General features: G+C 48.7%; 1 protein-coding gene across 2 annotated transcripts in view; it reads right to left on the minus strand.

The window, feature by feature from the left end:
- The window catches only part of LOC142302008 (uncharacterized), a 150,987-nt gene that overhangs the window by 78,894 nt on the left and 51,060 nt on the right, over positions 1 to 21,033 (minus strand). For both annotated transcript variants that reach the window (XM_075343079.1, XM_075343078.1), the window contains exon 2: positions 13,719 to 13,826. In XM_075343079.1, the coding sequence (XP_075199194.1) occupies positions 13,719 to 13,821 (103 nt within the window). In that variant the 5' untranslated portion in view covers positions 13,822 to 13,826. The remainder of the gene's footprint in view (positions 1 to 13,718; positions 13,827 to 21,033) is intronic.

Raw genomic sequence — 21,033 nt, forward strand, 5'->3', positions numbered from 1 at the left:
AATTCAACTCTCCACATGTTACAGCGACTGTGGCAGCACCGCCGAGCCCTGGTGCAATACATCATGACGTATAGCCTGGGCCAACGAGATGCAGAGGTGGGGCAGATCACCCTGATGGAGTGGTCTCAGATCAAGGACCTATGCACCCTTCTGCACAGTTTCGACATGGCGACGAATATGTTTAGCGCTGACAATGCCATTATCAGCATGACAATTCCAGTCATTTACATGCTGGAGCACACGCTAAACACTATTCGGAGTCAGGGGGTGGGACAACAGGAAGGGGAGAAACTACAGGAGGATTCATATGCGCAAGACACAACAACATCACCAAGGTCCAGACGTTCATCATCACCAACGCGGCAGGCATGGGACCATGGGGGACAGGGATCAACAAGCATGGTAGCAGGCGAAATGTTGAGGAAGGTGCAGGAGAACATGAAGAAATGGAGGACGAACTGTCCATGGACATGGAAGACTCAGCAGATGAGGGAGATCTTGGTCAAATTTCAGTTGAAAGAGGTTGGGGGGAGATGTCAGAGGAAGAAAGAACGGTTAGCACCTCTATGCCACAAACACAGCGTGGACTTGGTCCGCATGGCTGCGCAAGACACATGAGCGCCTTCTTGCTGCACTACCTCCAACATGACCCTCGTATTGTCAAAATTAGAAGTGATGATGACTACTGGCTTGCCACACTATTAGATCCCCGGTACAAGTCCAAATTTTGTGACATAATTCCAGCCATAGAAAGGGACGCACATATGCAGGAGTATCAGCAGAAGCTGTTACTCGATCTTAGCTCGGCTTTTCCACCAAACAACCGTGCAGGTGCAGGGAGTGAATCTCCCAGTTGTAACTTGACAAACATGGGACGGTCTCGTCATCTTCAACAGTCTACCCGTACCAGTAGGACCGTATCTGGTGCTGGTAACAGCAATTTTATTGAATCTTTTCATAATTTTTTTAGACCGTCCTTTGCAAGGCCACCAGAGACAACAAGTCTGACACATAGCCAACGGCTGGAGAGGATGATACAGGAGTATCTCCAAATGAACATCGATGCCATGACTTTGCAAATGGAGCCTTGCTCATTTTGGGCTTCAAATCTTGAAAAATGGCCAGAGCTCTCAACTTACGCCTTGGAGATTTTGTCGTGTCCAGCTGCCAGCGTTGTCTCTGAACGTGTCTTCAGTGCTGCTGGGTGTGTGCTGACAGATAAGCGCACGCGTCTGTCCAGTGACAATGTGGACAGACTAACGTTCATCAAAATGAATAAGTCATGGATCCAGAAGGAATTTACTACCCCTGTGTCATCCTGGGGAGAGTAAATGCTTGTGGATTTGGAATGTGCTTGATGCAAATCAAAACATCCTGTTTGCAACTAGGGCACAAGTGCTGCCACTGATGGGGTGTCTGTGTGGCCCAATTTTTGGAAAAAAAGGGAGACTCCGCTTGGAGTAACCCTTGCTTGCTGTGTTTTTAAAAATGATCCAAGATGAACAGAGCTGGGATCAGGAAAGACTTTGCTACCTACCCCGGTGTCATCCTGGGGACGGTTAAGTATGGTGTATTTTTGAATGTGCTTGATGCAAATCTACCTGTGAAGTGTACAACTGGGGCACAAGTGCTGCCACTGAAGGAGTGGGTGTGTGTGGGGCCCAATTTTTGGAAAAAAAGGGAGACTCCGCTTGGAGTAACCCTTGCTTGCTGTGTTTTTTAAAAGGAGCCAAGATGAACAAGTCATGGTTCAGCAAAGACTTTATCTACCTACCCCAGGGTCATCCTGGGAACGGTTAATTATGGCGTATTTTTGAATGTGCTTGATGCAAATCTAGCTGTGAAGTGTACAACTGGGGCACAAGTGCTGCCACTGAAGGGGTGAGTGTCTGTGTGGCCCAATTTTTGGAAAAAAGGGAGACTCCGTTTGGAGTAACCCTTGCTTACATTGTTTTTTAAAAGGAGCCAAGATGAACCAGTCATGGTTCAGCAAAGACTTTGCTACCTACCCCGGTGCAATCCTGAGGACGGAAAAGGATGGCGTATTTTTGAATGTGCTTGATGCAAATCTAGCTGTGAAGTGTACATTTGGGGCACAAGTGCTGCCACTGAATGGGTGGGTGTGTGTGGGGCCCAATTTTTGGAAAAAAAGGGAGACTCCGTTTGGAGTAACCCTTGCTTACATTGTTTTTTAAAATGAGCCAAGATGAACAAGTCATGGTTCAGCAAAGACTTTGCTACCTACCCCGGGGTCATCCTGGGAACGGTTAAAGGAGTTGTCCGACATTAGCTTAACAAAAATTTTTGAGTTTATCTGTGCTGTATTGTCATATAAATCACACCTACATTGTTATTTTTTGTTTTCTAACTTTTGTTCCTCTTGAATTATCCCTTTATTCTCTGCAGCTCCTTGTTTACATTCAGCTCCAGCAAACATGACCACTTCCTGTGCTGAACCTCAGTCAGAGCTGTCACCGCCCGGCCTCAGTGTCCAGCCCCACCCCAGTGTCCAGCCTCGCCCCCTGCCCGCCCCCTGCACACACATTCCCTGTCAGTATTCTTCCCCAGCACCTGACCTGGTATCACTACAGCATTGCAAATAACAGCCCCACATCGGGCTCTGCACCGCACACGCACACACATGGCTCTGCACCGTACACGCACACACATGGCTCTGCACACGCACACATATGGCTCTGCACCGTACACGCACACACATGGCTCTGCACCGTACACGCACACACATGGCTCTGCACCGTACACGCACACACATGGCTCTGCACACGCACACATATGGCTCTGTACCGCACACGCACACATATGGCTCTGCACACGCACACACATGGCTCTGCACCATACACGCACACACATGGCTCTGCACACGCACACACATGGCTCTGCACCGTACACGCACACACATGGCTCTGCACCGTACACGCACACACATGGCTCTGCACCGTACACGCACACACATGGCTCTGCACCGTACACGCACACACATGGCTCTGCACCGTACACGCACACACATGGCTCTGCACACGCACACATATGGCTCTGCAACCCCCCCATCCCCATCCCCATAGGGAACACATGTGGAGTACATACTCACCTGTCCTCGGTCCCCGCCGCTCCTGCACGTTCGTGCGCTGTCTGTGCTCTCTTCAGCACAGTAGTGACGTCACCGCTGTGCTGCAGAGAGCACAGACAGCGGGAGGGACAGTGATGAGAAGCTGCGCTGCGCTGCTTCTCATCAGCACTTTCAAATGTACCGGCATCGGTGATCTGTGTTGCCGGTACATTTGAATGTGCGATCCTGGGCAGGGGGCCCGGTACTGGCGCTGACACCACGGCAGCTGCCGCCAGGCCCCGCCCCCAGGTCACGGACCCCACAGCAGTGCAGGGGGAGGTTACTGGAGGTGCGGGGGAATGTGTGGGAGGGTGCAGGGAAGGGGGCGGTGACTCCTCGCACTGTACAGCCCAGCAGGGAGGTGACATGCTGTTTCACATTTGCATGTCAACATGGCCCTGCCCATGTAGACGTGCAATGACCGGAAGCAGCAAAATCGCGGCAGGAGCGGTCACATGACCGCTCTGAGCCGGGGGAGAGGGGCTGACAGCAGGGCAGGTAAGTGGTCTCTATCTACTTACCTGCCCCAATGTAGCCCAATAGGGAAATAAAAAAAAAATGTCAAAGAAGCCGGATAACCCCTTTAAGTATGGCGTATTTTTGAATGTGCTTGATGCAAATCTAGCTGTGAAGTGTACAACTGGGGCACAAGTGCTGCCACTGAAGGGGTGAGTGTCTGTGTGGCCCAATTTTTGGAAAAAAGGGAGACTCTGCTTGGAGTAACCCTTGCTTACATTGTTTTTAAAAATGGTCCAAGATGAACAGAGCTGGGATCAGGAAAGACTTTGCTACTTACCCCGGTGCAATCCTGAGGACGGAAAAGGATGGCGTATTTTTGAATGTGCTTGATGCAAATCTAGCTGTGAAGTGTACAACTGGGGCACAAGTGCTGCCACTGAAGGGGTGAGTGTCTGTGTGGCCCAATTTTTGGAAAAAAGGGAGAACTCCGCTTGGAGTCACCTTGTGGTGTTTTACATGATTTTAGAAGGGCGTGCCATGCCTATATCTGTGTCACCTCCTCTTTTTCCTTGTCCAGCTCTTTTGTTTTCGCATGAGTATATGTCCTTGTCACTTTCCCATGTGTTTGTGTTGTGTTGTGAGTTGTTTGTCACCTTTTGGACACCTTTGAGGGTGTTTTCTAGGTGTTTTTATGTGTTTGTGATTGCCTGCCATTGTTTCCTATGCGGTTCGAGTTCGGTTCATCGAACGTTCGCCAAACTGAACTCGAACGAGACCTCTGTTTGACGAACCGAACTCGAGCCGAACCGCGGCTGGTTCGCTCATCTCTAATGAGCATCTCACTTCAGATGGCAGTTAGACGTCAGAGGAGGAGAGCATATCAGCCCCCTGTCCTGACGTGCCGATGTGCAGTGGTGTGATAAGGTCATCTCATCCTGCTGCTGATGTCACAGACGTGCTCCATAGGAATTAAAGACAGAACTGTTATTGCAGACAGCGGAGGGTGGTGTTAGCTTGAAGGGGCAGTGTTGGGGTAAAGAATGCAAGAAAGGGGAGAAATGTGAGAGAAAGTAGCATGAGGAAGAAAATGTGTGTTGTGAGGGGATAGTATGGAAAGCGGGCACCTTTTGAAGGACAGTATCGAGAGAAGGGGGAAATTTAGGGGAACAGGAACAAAATTGCAGCATGTTGGGGACTGTGTCATTTTGTGTCATTTTCAAACTTTTGGCCATGAGTTTACATAGTATTGGGAGAACCCAAGTAACTCATATATCTCCATTCTCAGTAAGTACTTTAGAAAATGTAAAAAGAGAGTGGAGCTCCCCTAGGACAATCTATTCTGTGGAATATGGGAAGCTTCTGGGGAGCAATTTGGAGAGGGGCTGCTTGGATTGGACATCACGGAGAGGGTCAGCATGGGTTGGATAGCATGGAGAGGGGCAGCTTGTAGGGGACAGAAATGAGTGGGGAAGCCTGTTCAGAACAGTATGGAGAGGGGCAGCGTATGGGGGGCAGTATGGAGAGGAGCAGCCTGTGGGGGGTAGTATGGAGAAGGGGAAGTATGTGGCTAATAGGATGGAAAGGGACAGCATGGTAGTATAATAAAGATGGGGACAGTGTAGAGAAAGTTACAGTTTAAGAGTAAACTATGGAAGTGGGGCAGCGTAAAGTAGGGATGGTGTGAAGGCCATAGTTTGTAAAGGTACAGTGTGGTAATTGTAACTCTTAAGGGCAGACCATGTGGAAGTTATAGTTTTTGAGGGGTTTCTTATAGCCAATAAGAGCAGACAGTCTGGAGATTATAGCTAAAAAGGGGTAAACAGTGTGATGGATAAGATTCAAATGGGCATACAGATAAGGAGACTCATGCTCGAAAAGACCTATAACAGGTCAAAAAGTTGCATCAGTGGCAGATTATTTTTCACCTCATTTTGGATGTTGTCTCCTCTATCTTGTTCCGTGAATGATTCCAACAGGACAGTTTGGATTGTCTGACGTGCATCCCTTCTTTCAATGTCCTTTGTGGAGTGCTATGAACCTTTTATTTTTCTGTTGCTCAGGAGGGTATACAGTCTAATGTTATAGTTCATACGGATGAACAGTGTGGAAGCAATACTTTATAGCAAAGTAGAGTGTGGAGAGCATATACCTTAAGAGCAGCAGTGTGGGAGTCATATTTTATGCAGTGAGCACAGTGAGTGGCAATTATATATTGTAGGTCACAGCATAGGACAGATATATTTATTCAGTTGTATTATTATAATGACAATGTTATTAAGGGCACCGTGTCAGGATGTGCTATAGAAGGCTCGAGAAGATGGAAGTCTGCAGAGATGCGCTGTGGATGTGAAAAGTCATCATGGTGTCTTAATCAAATCAAGAAGCAAAGGATGAGAAGGACTCCATATAAAAATGTCACCTACGAAGGTGCATGGATGTAAATGTTTATTTGTGCTTGTGCCTGCGTCTCCTCAGTACTCTGGTTCCTTTATGGTGGGCAGTCTGATGATGGCTGGTAACAACCACTCCCAGTATCTCCTTGCCATTATTAAGGACAAATTGTGAGTTGTAGGTTCGTGATTCAAATGTATATTGGGCTAACTTGACATTGCAATCGATTGCTATCATAAAGGGGTTGTCCTTTTTCAACAAATTCCAGTCCCCAAACCAGTTTGTTATGAAAAAACAAAACAATGATATACTCACCATCCACAGGTCCAGTGCTTAGTCTCTGCTGCTGCTCCCAGTGTCTGGAATTGACTGCAGCTCAGCTGCCCAAAGTGGGGCTGTTACGTCACCGCCGGAGTCTGCTACAGCGACTTCTGCTCCGATTGCCAGGCGACGCCGTGTTCCTGCCGTGGATGGTGCTGGTGATGGGAGAGGAGTCGATGCCAGCAGCACCGGTGGGCGCAAGCTCCGATCATCCACTGGGCTGGGTTATCTTGGGATCTGCAGTATCGCTGGCTGACTGTAGGTGGCGGGTGTCTCCCAGCTGAAGTACCATCATTCAGCTACAGCTAATGAGAAGACACCACACCCTTCTTATTCCCCCTCCTGTCTGCTGGCCTCTGCCAGAGATAGTTCTGATTCTGGCTCATGTGCTGTTTGTTTTGTGTTTCCTGTGCACTGACTTGCTTGTTGTTGACTACCCTTCTGCCTGCTGTTTTGTACCTCGCTGCCCGACCCGGATCTGACCACCGCTACGTTTTCTGTTTACGCCTTTGCCTGCCGATTCTGTCCCTGTTCTGCTGTTCCTGGTTTGACCCTGCCTGACGACTACTCTCATCGGACTGCAGCCTTCCACGGGTAGAGATCTCCAGGGCCTTGTGTAATTCCAAATCCCTGTATAGGGGTTAAAGGGTTTCAGGGTTCTGGGGTCCTGCTTGGTGAGGGGCTTCCCTTTAGTCTGTCCATTACATCCTACCTGAGTCTGTTTATCCAGGCAGGCTGTAATACTATTGTATGTTCTGAGGATCTCGATAGCGTTAGGGCAATGACAACCAGAGACGAGTTCTTGGTACAGAGATGTTTATAATATGTAACCACGATAAGTACACAAACGGAACAAACACAGTAGAACAATAACACACGAAATACCTTCCCGGATCGGAGCGAAGGGAATTCCCGGGGCCACGCACCGGACTCCCCCAGGGAGACCACCAAGAGCGAACCCCTATACAGGGACTGTCTGGCAATCACCCCGGAAGGCCTAAATGCGCAGCAGCCGGGACACAAGGGGCAAAAGATAAAGTCCAGAAGTGTCCGTACGGGATGATAGTCCAGAGTGGTTACGAACCAGAAGGAACCGGGCAAAAGTGCTGACCAAAGACGGCAGACGGAGTCCGGGCACAGCTTGATGAAACCGGGTAAGGTCCAGAATCGGCGTCGGTGGTCTTTCAGGAGGATCCAAATGTCACTCAGGAAATAGGAACAGCAAAGCAGGAGCACACAGCAAGCAGTATACTCAGGCACTGGACTAGGCTTAGAGGCGGCCTTTTAAGCAGCTAGACAGGAAGTAGGGCAACAGAACAGTAAACACCATGTTAACCGAGGGCAAGCTCTTTCAAAAGAGAACTGGAAATCCCGGAAACCTGACATTACTCCCCCCCCCAGAAACGGCCTCAGGACGGATCAGGGCCTGGCTTGTCCGGGTACCGCCAATGAAACTGAGCAATCTTCCGGGGTGCCCGAATGTTACCCACCGGTTCCCAGGAATCGTCCTCGGGGGCGTACCCCTGCCAACGTACCAGATACTGAAGCCTATGACGATGGAGCCTGGAGTCAATAATGTCCTCAACCACGAACTGCTCCTCGCCGTCAACCATCACAGGCGGAGGAGGAGGCACGACACGACCATGGAACGTATTAGGAGAAACGGGTTTGAGGAGTGAAACATGAAAGACCGGGTGTACCTTTAGATGGTGCGGTAACCGTAGCCGACAGGCCACAGAGCTCACGATCCCGGTGATCTTAAACGGACCGATGAACTTCTGTCCCAGCTTCTGCGAAGGAACACCCAATCTCAGGTTCTTGGTGGATAACCATACTGAGTCCCCTACCTTATACATGGGTGCCGGTTTCCGGTGAGTGTCTGCCGACCTCTTGTAACGCTCCTGAGCCGTAGCCATAGTGTCCTTTAGAGCCTCCAGGTTTTGTCGTAGCTCTGTCAATCTGTCCTCCACCGCTGGCACAGAAACCGCAACCGGTGACCTAGGCAAAACATTCGGATGGTAACCCAAGTTAGCGAAAAAGGGCGTTACCTTAGTGGAGCTGCTCTGAGTGTTGTTATAGGAGAACTCCGCCAAAGGAAGCATCTTCAACCAATCGTCCTGCAGATGGCTGACATAACATCGAAGGTACTGTTCCAGGGTTTGATTAGTCCGTTCGGTTTGCCCATTTGTCTGAGGATGGTATGCAGAAGATAAACAGACATCAATCTGGAGTGCCGAACAAAACCCCTTCCAGAACTTAGACGTGAACTGCACGCCCCGGTCAGAGATGATCTCATCTGGTACCCCATGCAATCGGAATACGTTCTGGATAACCAAATCCACTGTCTCTGCGGCTGAGGGAAGACCGGTACACGGAATAAAGTGAGCAGCTTTTGTCAACCGATCCACCACCACTAAAATGGTATTGTGACCGCCTGAGACTGGCAACTCCACAATAAAATCCATTGAGATGGATCCCCAAGGGCGAGATGGAACGGGTAATGGTTGGAGGAGTCCCGTAGGAGCCACACGAGGGACCTTGCACCGGGCACAAACTACACATGAGTGGACATAGTCCTTTACATCCTTTAGACAGGTAGGCCACCAGAAAAAACGGCTCAGAAACTCCTGTGTCTTCTGTACCCCCCTATGACCAGCCAACACGGAGTCATGGACCAACTTGAGAACCCGAAGTCTTACGGCCTCCGGGACGTAAATGCGTCGCTCTCTCAACCACACACCATTCCGAAGAACAAGAGTTACATCATTCGGGGGGGCAGCAAGAAATACGTCACCATCATAGGCCAGCTTGATGTCCTTCCACAAGTCCTGGTCCTGGATTACTCCAACGAAATTGGCATCCGATAACACGGTCTGAGACGGGGTTCCAGGCACGGAGTCCACGGCGTGGATTCGGGACAAGGCATCGGCTTTCCCATTACGTGAACCTGGACGGTATGTAACGATAAAATTGAACTGGTTAAGGAATAAGCTCCAACGGGCTTGCCGTGGAGACAGGCACCTGGCAGACTTAAGAAATTCTAGGTTACGATGATCTGTGAGTACTATCACTTGCTGCGCAGCTCCCTGTAAGTGGTGTCTCCATTCCTTAAAAGCTGAAATAATTGCCAACAATTCCTTGTCCGCAATGTCATAGTTCCTTTCTGCAGGGGACAACCGGCGAGAAAAGAAAGCACACGGATGCAAGAGACTCTTGTCCCCAGTCCTTTGAGAAAGGATTGCCCCTAATGCATAGTCGGAAGCGTCGACTTCCACAATAAAGGGAAGTGCGGGATTCGGATGTACTAATATTGGCGCTGAGGTAAAACACACCTTGAGACGATGGAAAGCTTCCTGGGCCTGGGCGGACCACACAAACTTCTGTCCTTTCTTGGTTAACAGAGTGATGGGACGGACGATCTCTGAAAAGTTACGGATAAAGCGTCGGTAAAAGTTGGCAAAACCGACAAAGCGTTGTACCTCTTTGATGTTTCCCGGTTCCGGCCAGTCTAGAATTGCTTGTATCTTACCAGACTCCATGTTCAGTCCCTGAGGAGAGATGACATAACCTAAAAATTGTATTTGTGTGCAATGGAATTCGCATTTCTCCAGTTTAATGTACAGGTGGTTATCCCTCAGACGGGTAAGTACTGTCTTGACGTGTTCCTGGTGCTCCTGTAGGGAATCAGAAAAGATCAGGATATCATCCAGATAAATCACCATGAATTGGTCCATTATATCCCTAAAAATATCGTTAACTAGGTGTTGGAAAGCCGCGGGAGCGTTACACAGTCCAAAAGGCATCACTAGGTACTCATAATGTCCATACCGACATCTGAACGCTGTCTTCCACTCATCTACGGGACGTATGCGAAGTAGATTATACGCCCCACGGAGATCCAATTTAGTGAATATCTTTGCCTGTTGGACTCTCTCCAATAGCTCAGGAATCAACGGTAACGGATACCGGTTCCGGATGGTTATTTTATTCAGTTCCCGGTAGTCAATACAGGGTCTCAGAGTCCCCTCTTTCTTTTTCACGAAAAAGATGGGTGCCCCTGCTGGTGAGGTAGACGGGCGAATAAATCCCTTGGCTAGACTTTCATCGATGTACTCTTTTAGTGCTTCTAGCTCAGGTGCCGCCAACGGGTAGACATGACCAAACGGGATCTCCGCCCCTGGGAGTAAGTCTATGGGGCAATCATACGGTCTATGCGGGGGAAGCCGATCTGCTTTTCTTTTGTCGCATATATCTGCGAAGTCATGATAAACCGGGGGTAAAACAGGTACCTGTACAGTGCCCTCCGCAGTCGGTGTTACTGGAACCGGTACAGTTGGACTTATGGTCGGACCACTCTGCGGTGGGAAGGATATTTCCTTAGTCTCCCAATCGATGACTGGATTGGTAGACCGTAGCCACGGAATTCCTAAAATAATCGGAAAATGGGGAGAAGAAATCAACATGAAAACAAGGGTCTCCTGCTGACCTGGCTTCATCACGCATTCTAGGGGTACTGTTTCCCGATCAACTGGTCCAGAAACTAACGGAGATCCGTCTACCGTCTCCATGGTAACCGGTGAGGATCTTTGCTGAGTCCGGATACCGTGTTTCCTGGCAAAAGAAGAGTCCATGAAATTACCCCCTGCCCCAGAGTCTATCATTGCAGATGTAGGTATTAACTGTCCCTCCCACCAGATCTGAATGGGAAGCGAGCAATGGGTGTATTTCCCTTCTGAGTCCTTAGGTGATGTTGACATTACCGTCAAGGGAAATACCGCATCCAGGTGTCCACTTGCCTCAGAGATATCGGACTCTGCGTCCGTGTTGTCACACTCTGCCATGGCTGCCAATACCTTATTTGGGCGATTTGGACGTTTCGGGCAGTCGATCAAGAAATGGTCCGATTGACCGCAATAGAAACACAAACGCTCACGGAGCCGGTGTTCACGACGTTCGTTGGTCTCTCGCTTTTGCAGAGAGTCCACTTGCATAGGAACGTCCTCGGCCTCCCGTGGCGTCCTGGGAGCGGGTTCTCTGGAAGGAAACGCAAAGTTGGTTACCCGGTTTACAGCTGCCCATTTTTCCTGTCTACATTCCGTGAAGCGGGTATCAATACGCACACAGTGTTGGAGAAACAGTTCGAAATCCCCTGGAGATTCGGAACGAGCTAACTCGTCCTTGATGGTACCGGACAAACCTTTTCTGAAAACTGACAATACTGCATTGTTTCCCCAGTCGGTGTCTACCACTAACCTCCTGAACTCAGTGGCGTATTCTACGACAGACCGCTTTCCCTGACGTAAGGAAAGGAGAGCCGATTCAGCGGTAGCACGGCGATTCGGATCATCAAACATTTGCGCCATTGCGGTCAGAAAGTCATCCAGGTGATTTAAACGGATATCCCGATTCTCTATCATAGGATTAGCCCAAGCCAGTGCTCGGGAGGTCAATAACATAATTATACATAACACTTTCGACCGGTCAGAACGGTAATAATCAGCATGTACATCAAAAAATAGTATACACTGGTTGACAAAACCACGAAACTGACTACGATCACCATTGAAACGAAATGGGGGTAACCTAGGCATACCGGCAGCAGATACGGACGTAGTGGGGACGGCTTCCTGAGCCTCCACTCTGACTTGCAAATCCTGAATAGCCGGACCCAGTACCTGGTGATCATGGCCCAGCTGTGTCTCCACATCTCTAAGTTTAGTTTGTACCGCCTTCATCTCCTGCTGCAAGGAGTTAATCATGGAAAAAAGCTGATCAACTCGTGTCTCAGTCATTGCCCCAGCGAAATCCTTTTATGGCCTGAGTATAATGTAATACTATTGCATGTTCTGAGGATCTCGATAGCGTTAGGGCAATGACAACCAGAGACGAGTTCTTGGTACAGAGATGTTTATAATATGTAACCACGATAAGTACACAAACGGAACAAACACAGTAGAACAATAACACACGAAATACCTTCCCGGATCGGAGCGAAGGGAATTCCCGGGGCCACGCACCGGACTCCCCCAGGGAGACCACCAAGAGTGAACCCCTATACAGGGACTGTCTGGCAATCACCCCGGAAGGCCTAAATGCGCAGCAGCCGGGACACAAGGGGCAAAAGATAAAGTCCAGAAGTGTCCGTACGGGATGATAGTCCAGAGTGGTTACGAACCAGAAGGAACCGGGCAAAAGTGCTGACCAAAGACGGCAGACGGAGTCCGGGCACAGCTTGATGAAACCGGGTAAGGTCCAGAATCGGCGTCGGTGGTCTTTCAGGAGGATCCAAATGTCACTCAGGAAATAGGAACAGCAAAGCAGGAGCACACAGCAAGCAGTATACTCAGGCACTGGACTAGGCTTAGAGGCGGCCTTTTAAGCAGCTAGACAGGAAGTAGGGCAACAGAACAGTAAACACCATGTTAACCGAGGGCAAGCTCTTTCAAAAGAGAACTGGAAATCCCGGAAACCTGACACAGGCGTTACAGGGGCATTCCGTTTCCACTGAACGTCCTTGGTCGTAAAGGGGTTAATACATTATGTCTAGTGATGAGCGAGCACTACCATGCTGAGGTGCTCAGCACTTGTATCGAGCAGTTGGATATTCATATGGACGCGACTCAACTACCAAGTATAATAGACGTCAACGGGGAACTCAAGCATTTTTCAGGAAGATTTCCCAGAAAAAAGCTCGAGTCCTACAATGACTTCCATTATACTTGGACACTGGAATTACACCAGTTCAAGCTTTAACTACTCATTTCGAGTACTGAGCACAAGACCATGGTGGTGCTCACTCATCATTAATTAGAACGATAAATCACAAGAATAGTGCTCTATGTTGAATAGCGTGGAGGTGCCCCCCAGCAATTAGGTGATTTTCAAAGATCCTATGAATAGTGGCTAACTTGCAATTCTGGAAATATATTTAATGAGTATATAATAGAAAGAACAAATGAATATGTTCAGAGGTTTAAATTGAAGCTTATGGAACATCATTTCACTAGTTATGATTAAGGCATGTAGGCTCGAAATGCGGAAATAATTTCCATAGATGATTTTCATCCGTCTACTGCTTGAATGTTTTGTTTAATTTTAAAGCAATGGAATACATAAAGAGAACCAAAATGAGTTGTCCCTTTCTTAATTCTGTATGTGGTTTGAACCTGGCCTTGACCACTGCTCTTTTTAGGTCAATGAAAAGACCTTCTGAGTTATCGGGAAATGCAGTAAGTACAAGGTGTTCTCATTAGAGGAACGTCCCTGCAGAAGCCGAGGCTGGAGCGTTCTCCTACACTGGCCGTCTTCCAGCTCATAGATTTTATCTACACACTAGCAATTCCTTTTAATGAGCAGTCACATTTTGTTCACAAAATGCCATTGTATTGTCAAAAATTACTAAAAATTAAAAAGTTCAAACCTTTACTTCCTGGAAATGCAGATAGAAGGCAACAGGTCCCAAAACACAAGATGACGCTTTTCAGCATATTCTCAGCAAACGTATTGATTTCAATATCAAACATAAGATCTGCAAAATAATAAAAGAAAACAGACTTTCAGAAAGAAACCCATGGAAGAAAACCTATACAGTATAAATCAGGAGATGCTAAGAGAGGAAAGACCATAATCAACACTTTTAGTAGATTCCTTATTTTTTAAGGCTTCTTCACTCTTGGTTACACCAATCCTACCTTGCACTCCTAGATTCCGAGGATCCATCTGAAAAGTTATGTAGCCTAGTTATGTGCAACCATTTTGTGTTAGTGGCTTTTTCATTAATTATTTTGTGTTGAGAATGATCCTGACACCACTACTGGTTGATGTTTTTTCTTCTTGATGGTTCGTTAAGCTACAAAGTCAACCACTAGTGTCACGGAGTTATTATTTCAGGGGTCTGTTCAAAATAAACTAACTTGTCTGTATACTTGATCAATAATATTGTTTCTAGCCAATATATGACCTAAATCCTGCTTTTTTAGCCAGTTTTCCCACCTCGGCTGGCCCTAACTCTAATTTTATGTTGTCTCTGAGCTGGTGGGTGGAGACTAGTTACTATGATGTCTTCTATATGAGGGATTCCTGTTCTCCTTTCTCTGTGTAACATATGTAACATGGAAGGGGATCAGCCATGACCAAGGGGCACATCCTCTGCGATCCGCCACGCTGCAGGAAAATGGAGGTCCTAGCTGGGTGTATGATGCTGTAACCTTTGGTGATAGGCGTCTGCTGACCGCTTGCCGCCACTGGATATGGCAGGGCCAGATTGAAAAGACATGAATGAGGGAGACCGGAGTCCAAAAATGAACTTTTCTTTACTGAACAACTAGTTGAGTAGTAGAGATGAGCGAACTGGCCGTGGTTCGGCTCGAGTTCGGTTCGTCGAACGGAGGTCTCGTTCGAGTTCAGTTCGGCGAACGTTCGACGAACCGAACTCGAACCAATAGGATATATGGGAGGCAATCACAAACACATAAAAACGCATTATAAATGTACACATACAGTTAATAAACATTGCCATAACACTTACCGGTCCCTGCGATCCCTCCTGCACTCTGTCTCCTGCCGCTATTCCATCCGATGATCGCTGAATCCTCCCAGTGACCAACACTGCCAGCAGTGATGCAGGACCTATCGTGACGTCAAAATAGCCATGTGACCAGTCACGTGGCTATTATCTCATTGGCCACAGACTGGTCACATGACTATGACGCGTCATGTAGGACCTGTCATTGCACTCTCCGGTACACAGTGCACATAGAGGCGCCCAGAAACCTCAGGCTAACCTGTGCTGTGGATTCCAATCCCCAGCTGCCTAGTTGTACCTGGCTGGACACAAAAAGGGGGCGAAGCCCACGTCATTTGTTTTTTAATTATTTCATGAAATAAGTAAAATAATTAAAAAAAATGGGCTTCCCTATATTTTTGGTTCCCAGCCGGGTACAAATAGGCAACTGGGAGTTGGAGGCAGCCCGTGGCTGCCTGCTGTACCTGGCTAGCATACAAAAATATGGCGAAGCCCACGTCATTTTTTTGGTGGGCAAAAAACTTCTGCATACAGTCCTTGTAGTTCTGCAGCTGCTGTCTGCTCTTCTCCATACAGACAGACAGCAGCTGCAGAACTACAAGGTTCAGCATATGTGACACCTTGGGCAAGCCAGGGGTCACAGGTCACAACACCACATGCACCCCACATTCCCTGCAGGAACACCTAGGCTAACCTAAAATCCTTGTTGCCTTCCTCCAGGGGCTGATGTCCACACCAGGGGGTGGGCCAGGTGGTTGGCTCCGCCCACCGAGGAGTTCACAGCCCTGGAGGCGGGAAAACCAGGTAGTCAAGCTAGGGAGGAAGAAGTGGAAGGAGTAAACAGTGAAGTGGTAGAGGAGGACAGTGACAGAAAGGTGTCAGTTAAGAAAGCCTGAAGTTGGTCCGGGTGTGTGCCCCGGACTGAGACAGCAAGGTCAGCAGACGGCGGTGATAGTCTGCAGGGGTACTGCTTGGAGGTTGCTGGAAGGACCGCGGACGGGTGGTGACCCAGCGGTACCGGAGCAGTATACGAAGAACAGTCAGCACCAGGGCAGGGGCCTTTCGGATCCCGGCAAGGCTAGGAGTCGCCATAATTTGCCAAATCCGTCAGTGAAGGGGACTTCTGTCTCCTAACAACCAAGTCCCGATTGAAGGCAACAGTCCGACCGTTAAGGGGAGACACCGCCACCGCCAAGGCACCAGTTTCCCAGGGCCAGCGCCTGCGGGCAAGAGAGGGGCTCCTCCGGCTCATGTCCAGGTCGGGGAGCGGGTAACCGGTGGGAACCCATCGCTACCAAAAAGACTTTACATAGGTGCAGGGAAGAGACCATCACCGCTAACTGCAGGGAACATCAGCACCGTAACCGTCCGAGGGACCCGTCCAACCAGCCGTTTGTTTACCGAGAACTGTGTCGTGTTTACTGGCTGAGTGAGTACCTGCGTGCCGTGCGGCACAGCGCTGCCCCTGCGCCCCTGCACCTCTGCAGGCCCCATACCCGCCTGTCCACCATACCAACCCCATCACTGGGCCCCGGGACCACCAAAACCCCTACCCACGGAGGGGCAAACCAACAACTGGCTGCTCCATACCATCACTCCCGGGCTCCCCAGAAAAAGCAGCGTTGGTGTCCACTTAATCACCACAACCGTGGGTGGCGTCACGGACAATAAACTATCCCAAATCCCAATCCCCTTTCACTCACGGGCGAGGAGCGCCGCTCGAGTCCCCGGGATCCGGCCCATCGCTCGAGCCACCGAGCAGCAGCAGCAGCAGGCCGCAGCAGCCGCATCAGCAGCCGGACCCGAGCAGTAGGGAAAGCGCGGCGTCCCCTCCTCCGCCCGCGACACATACTCCATCCAGGACTGTATGCAGAAGTTTTTTGCCCCCTGAAAAAATTATGTGGGCTTCGCCATATTTTTGTATGCTAGCCAGGTACAGCAGGCAGGTACAGCTGCACCCAACCCCCAGTTGCCTATTTGTACCCGGCTGGGAACCAAAAATAAAGGGAAGCCCTTTTTTTATTATTTCATGAATTTCATTAAATAATTAGAAAACAAATGGCGTATGCTTCGCCCCATTTTTGTGTCCAGCCAGGTACAACTAGGCAGCTGGGGATTGGAATCCGCAGCACAGGTTGGCCTGAGCTTTCTGGGCCCCACTGCTGCGAATTGCAGTCTGCAGTCGCGTCAGAAAATGGCACTTTCATAGAAGCGCCATCTTCTGGCGCTGTATCCAACTCTTCCAGCACCTGCCTGCTATACCTGGCTAGCATACAAAAATATGGCGAAGCTCACGTCCTTTTTTTGTAGTTTTTTGGCAAAAAAAATAAAAAATGCTTCCCTGGATTTTCCATTGCCAGTGAAGGTAACACCAAGCAGTGGGGGTTAGTAGCCAGTAGCTGCTTGGATTACCCTTAGCTAGCAATACAAAAAATGCAGCGGGAGCCCATATATATTTTTTTAATTATTTATTTAAATAACTAAAAACAAAATGGGCTTCCCTGTATTTTGATTGCTGGACATCACAGTGCTGTAAAAATAAATCTTTAAAAAAAATGACGTAGCGCTCCGCGGAATTTTTGATTCTCAGCGCAGATAAAGCAGACAGCTATGGGTTGCCACCCCCATCTGCCTGCCGTTACCTTGGTTGGCAATCAAAATACAGGGAAGCCCATTAATTTTTTCTATTTAAAAATTAGTTAAAAAAAAAATGACGTTGGGTCCCCCCATTTTTGATAGCCAGCTAGGGTAAAGCAGACGGCTGCAGCCTGAAAACCACAGCTGGCAGCTTTACCGTGGTTGGGGATCCAATGTGGAGGTCCCCCCAGGCTCTTTTTTTATAATTATTTTATAAATATTAATAATTACACAAAAAAAGTAGGGTCCCCCCCAAAATTGGATCACCAGCCAAGGTAATGCGGACAGCTGTGGTCTGGTATTCTCAGGGTGGGAAGGTCCATAGTTATTGGGCCTTCACAGCCTAAAAATAGCAGGCCGCAGGCACCCCAGACGTGGCGCATCCACTAGATGCGCCAATCCTGGCGCCTCACCCCAGCTCATCCCGTGCCCTGGTGCAGTGGCAAACGGGGTAATAAATCGGGTTGATACTAGCTGTAAAGTCACCTGAGATCAAGCCCAGCAGTTTGTGATGTCATGGCGTCTATTAGATACCCAACATCATAAACTGTCAGTACTAACAAAAAAAAAAAAAAAAAATTGACAAAAGAAATTTATTTGAAAAAACAGTCCCCAAAACATTTCCTCTTTCACCAATTTATTATAAGAAAAAAAATAAAGGGGTCCAACAACGACTCTGGACCGTCTAGAATATGGGGGGGAGACACTCAGGGAACGTATCCCCCATTTACTAGGAGTGCAGACCCTTCATGTGAGGAGTGTGGGTGCAATGAATCTGCACTCACTCTCCCCGGGTCCACTGCAGCAGAGTCCATGTCGTAATGGTTGCTACCAAAGCTGCAATGCCCTGCTCATGAGGTAAGGGCAGGCCTAATCAGTAGAACTATTCTACATTTCCAAATATTGGTATTTGCTGATATTATTGCTATTCCACCTACTATATATTGGGGATAGGATCTTGGAGATGGAATACCCCTTTAAGTCCAGTTATCCAGCTGAATGAATACTTAACAACAGAGCTCGCTATTTAGATGTGTTTTCTTGTGGCGTATAACGGACTCTCATGTTTGGTAGTCGTTCAGCAGGGAAACTATAAAAGCAAATCCCTCCATTTGGAAATGTAGTATATAGCTCTCCTGATCAATTATGTTCCTTACCTCATGAGCAGGGCATTGCAGTAATAATAATAATTTATTCATTTATATAGTGTTATTAATTCCATAGCGCTGTATGTCTTTGGAGTGTGGGAGGAAACTGGAGTACCCAGAGGAAACCCACGCAAACACGGGGAGAACATACAAACCCCTTGCAGATGGTGTCCTTGGTGGGAATTGAACCCAGGACCTCAGCACTGCAAGACTGCAGTGCTAACCACTGAGCCATTGTGCCGCCCATTTAACTTACAGATGCATAACCACCACTCACTGTGTCTGAACACAGGAAGCTGAGCTGACAGCCGCTCTGTGCATGCGGCAGCGTCTATTGTGAAGGAGAGGGTCATGGGGGGATCAACGCTGCACAGGTACCGTGGGACACCGGGGAACACCGGTGGGGTTATAGGGGGTGACCTGGCAGGACCTGGGGAGGAGTTTTCTGTCGCATGTGTCATGGCACATGCGACAGAAATCAGAGGAGTAGGGTGAATGCGGCCGGCGCGCTGCTGTGCGCGTGGCCATCTTGGATTTCTGGGAGGGCATCAGGGGGGGCACTTTGGCGACACCGGGGGACCGGAGGGGACCGGGGAGGAGATTTATCATGTTTGTTCATGCCAGATGGGAGATAAATAATTTTTTACCGGCGCTGTCATTTACTGTAACGTGATCATCGGTATACAGTGTATACCTGTGATCACGTGAGCGGGGACCGGAAAAACCGTCCTGAATCATGATCTCCAGGGTCTCAGCTACCCCTGAAACCCCGGAGATTTTCTGACGCTGGGGGGCGTTATTCACTTATTTCTGCCTGCTGTTTATAAACGGCAGATCAGAATAAGGCTAAATTCACACGACATTTTTGTGGTCTGCAAAAAACAGGTTTTTTTCATGGGTGCATCAGTGTGGCATCCGTTTCCGTTCCGTAGACGGTTTGTATGTCATCTGTTTGTCATCCGTGTGCCTTCCGTTTTGTTTGTGTACTGCAAAAAAACTGAAGGAGGGAAAATACATAAATTTACCCAGGATCCTTAGCTTCAACCTACATGAGGCAGTCACATGTTCACTCCAGTGCCATTTTCCACTGCTTTTCACAGCGTAGAGCGCTCTGGTGATTTTCCTGTGCTTGTACACTTCATATCAGTCTTTTCTGTCATTATAATGGCAGAAAGACACATAATGTCCCACTCTCCTGCATTTTGTAATTTTGCACCCTTTGGTGCCTTTCATGTGGCACTAAGGGGTGCTTAGCTTTGTATTTAGCCAAAAAAATGAAAAAAAAAATGACGTAGGGTTCCCCCTATTTTTGTAGCCAGCTAGGGTAAAGCAGAGGGCTGCAGCCTGCAGACCACAGCTGGCAGCCTCACCTTGGCTGGTAATCCAAAACTGAGGGCACCCCACGCTGTTATTTTAAATTAAATAAATAATTATAAAAAAAGAAAAAACACGTAGGGGTCCCCCCAAAATTGGATCACCAGCCAAGGTAAAGCAGACAGCTGGGGTCTGATATTCTCAGACTAGGGAGGTCCATGGTTATTGCACTCTCCCCAGCCTAAAAATAGGCCACAGCCGCCCCAGAAGTGGCGCATCCATTAGATGCGCCAATCCTGGTGCTTCGCCCCAGCTCATCCCGTGCCCTGGTGCGGTGGCAAACGGAGTAATATATAGGGTTAATACCAGATGTGTAATGTCACCTGGCACCAAGCCCTGGGGTTGGTGAGGTCAGGCATCTATCAGATACCCGACATCACCAACCCAGTCAGTAATAAAAAAAATAGACGACAAACACATTTTTATTTGAAAAAACACTCCCCAATACATTCCCTTTTTAACCAATTTATTAGAGAGAAAAACAAATACAGGTCTGGTGTAATCCAAGGGGTTGCCATGACGATCCACACTGTCCCAGTCAATGAAGAGCAGGATGTTCCCCATTGGCTGGGAGAGCAGTGCAGTGACCTGAGCTAACATCAATGGGTCAGCCCAGGTCACTGCAGGGGATGACAAGTGCTGCTGTCAGCGAGGTACATTACCTGCGCTGATCTCCTGAACTGCTGACAGCACCTGTCACTGAGTTCAATGACCGCCGCCTTCACAGCCAAGTATCGCGAGAGGCCCGTGACGTCACCGCTAGTCAGTCTTGGGTCGGAAGCGAGAGAAGGTGATGTGACAAGCGGCGGCCATGGAGGACAGTGACAGCGCTGAGGTCGGGACTTCATCACCGCAGGTAAGCCGAGCGGGACCATGTGTGCAGAGTGCCAGGAGGACGTCAGTGTCGTGGACTGCATGCCTGGGGACGTGTGTGTGTGTGTGTGTGTGTGTGAGAGTGTGTGTACATGCCGCGTGCAGGAGGGGGCGGAGTGAGCTGAGCGGGGAAGTGTGGGCTTCCTGCGCGTAACTAGGATAAACATCGGGTTACTAAC

The sequence above is a fragment of the Anomaloglossus baeobatrachus genome, chromosome 4 (genome assembly GCF_048569485.1).
Source record: "Anomaloglossus baeobatrachus isolate aAnoBae1 chromosome 4, aAnoBae1.hap1, whole genome shotgun sequence".
NCBI classification, from domain to species: Eukaryota; Metazoa; Chordata; class Amphibia; order Anura; family Aromobatidae; genus Anomaloglossus; species Anomaloglossus baeobatrachus.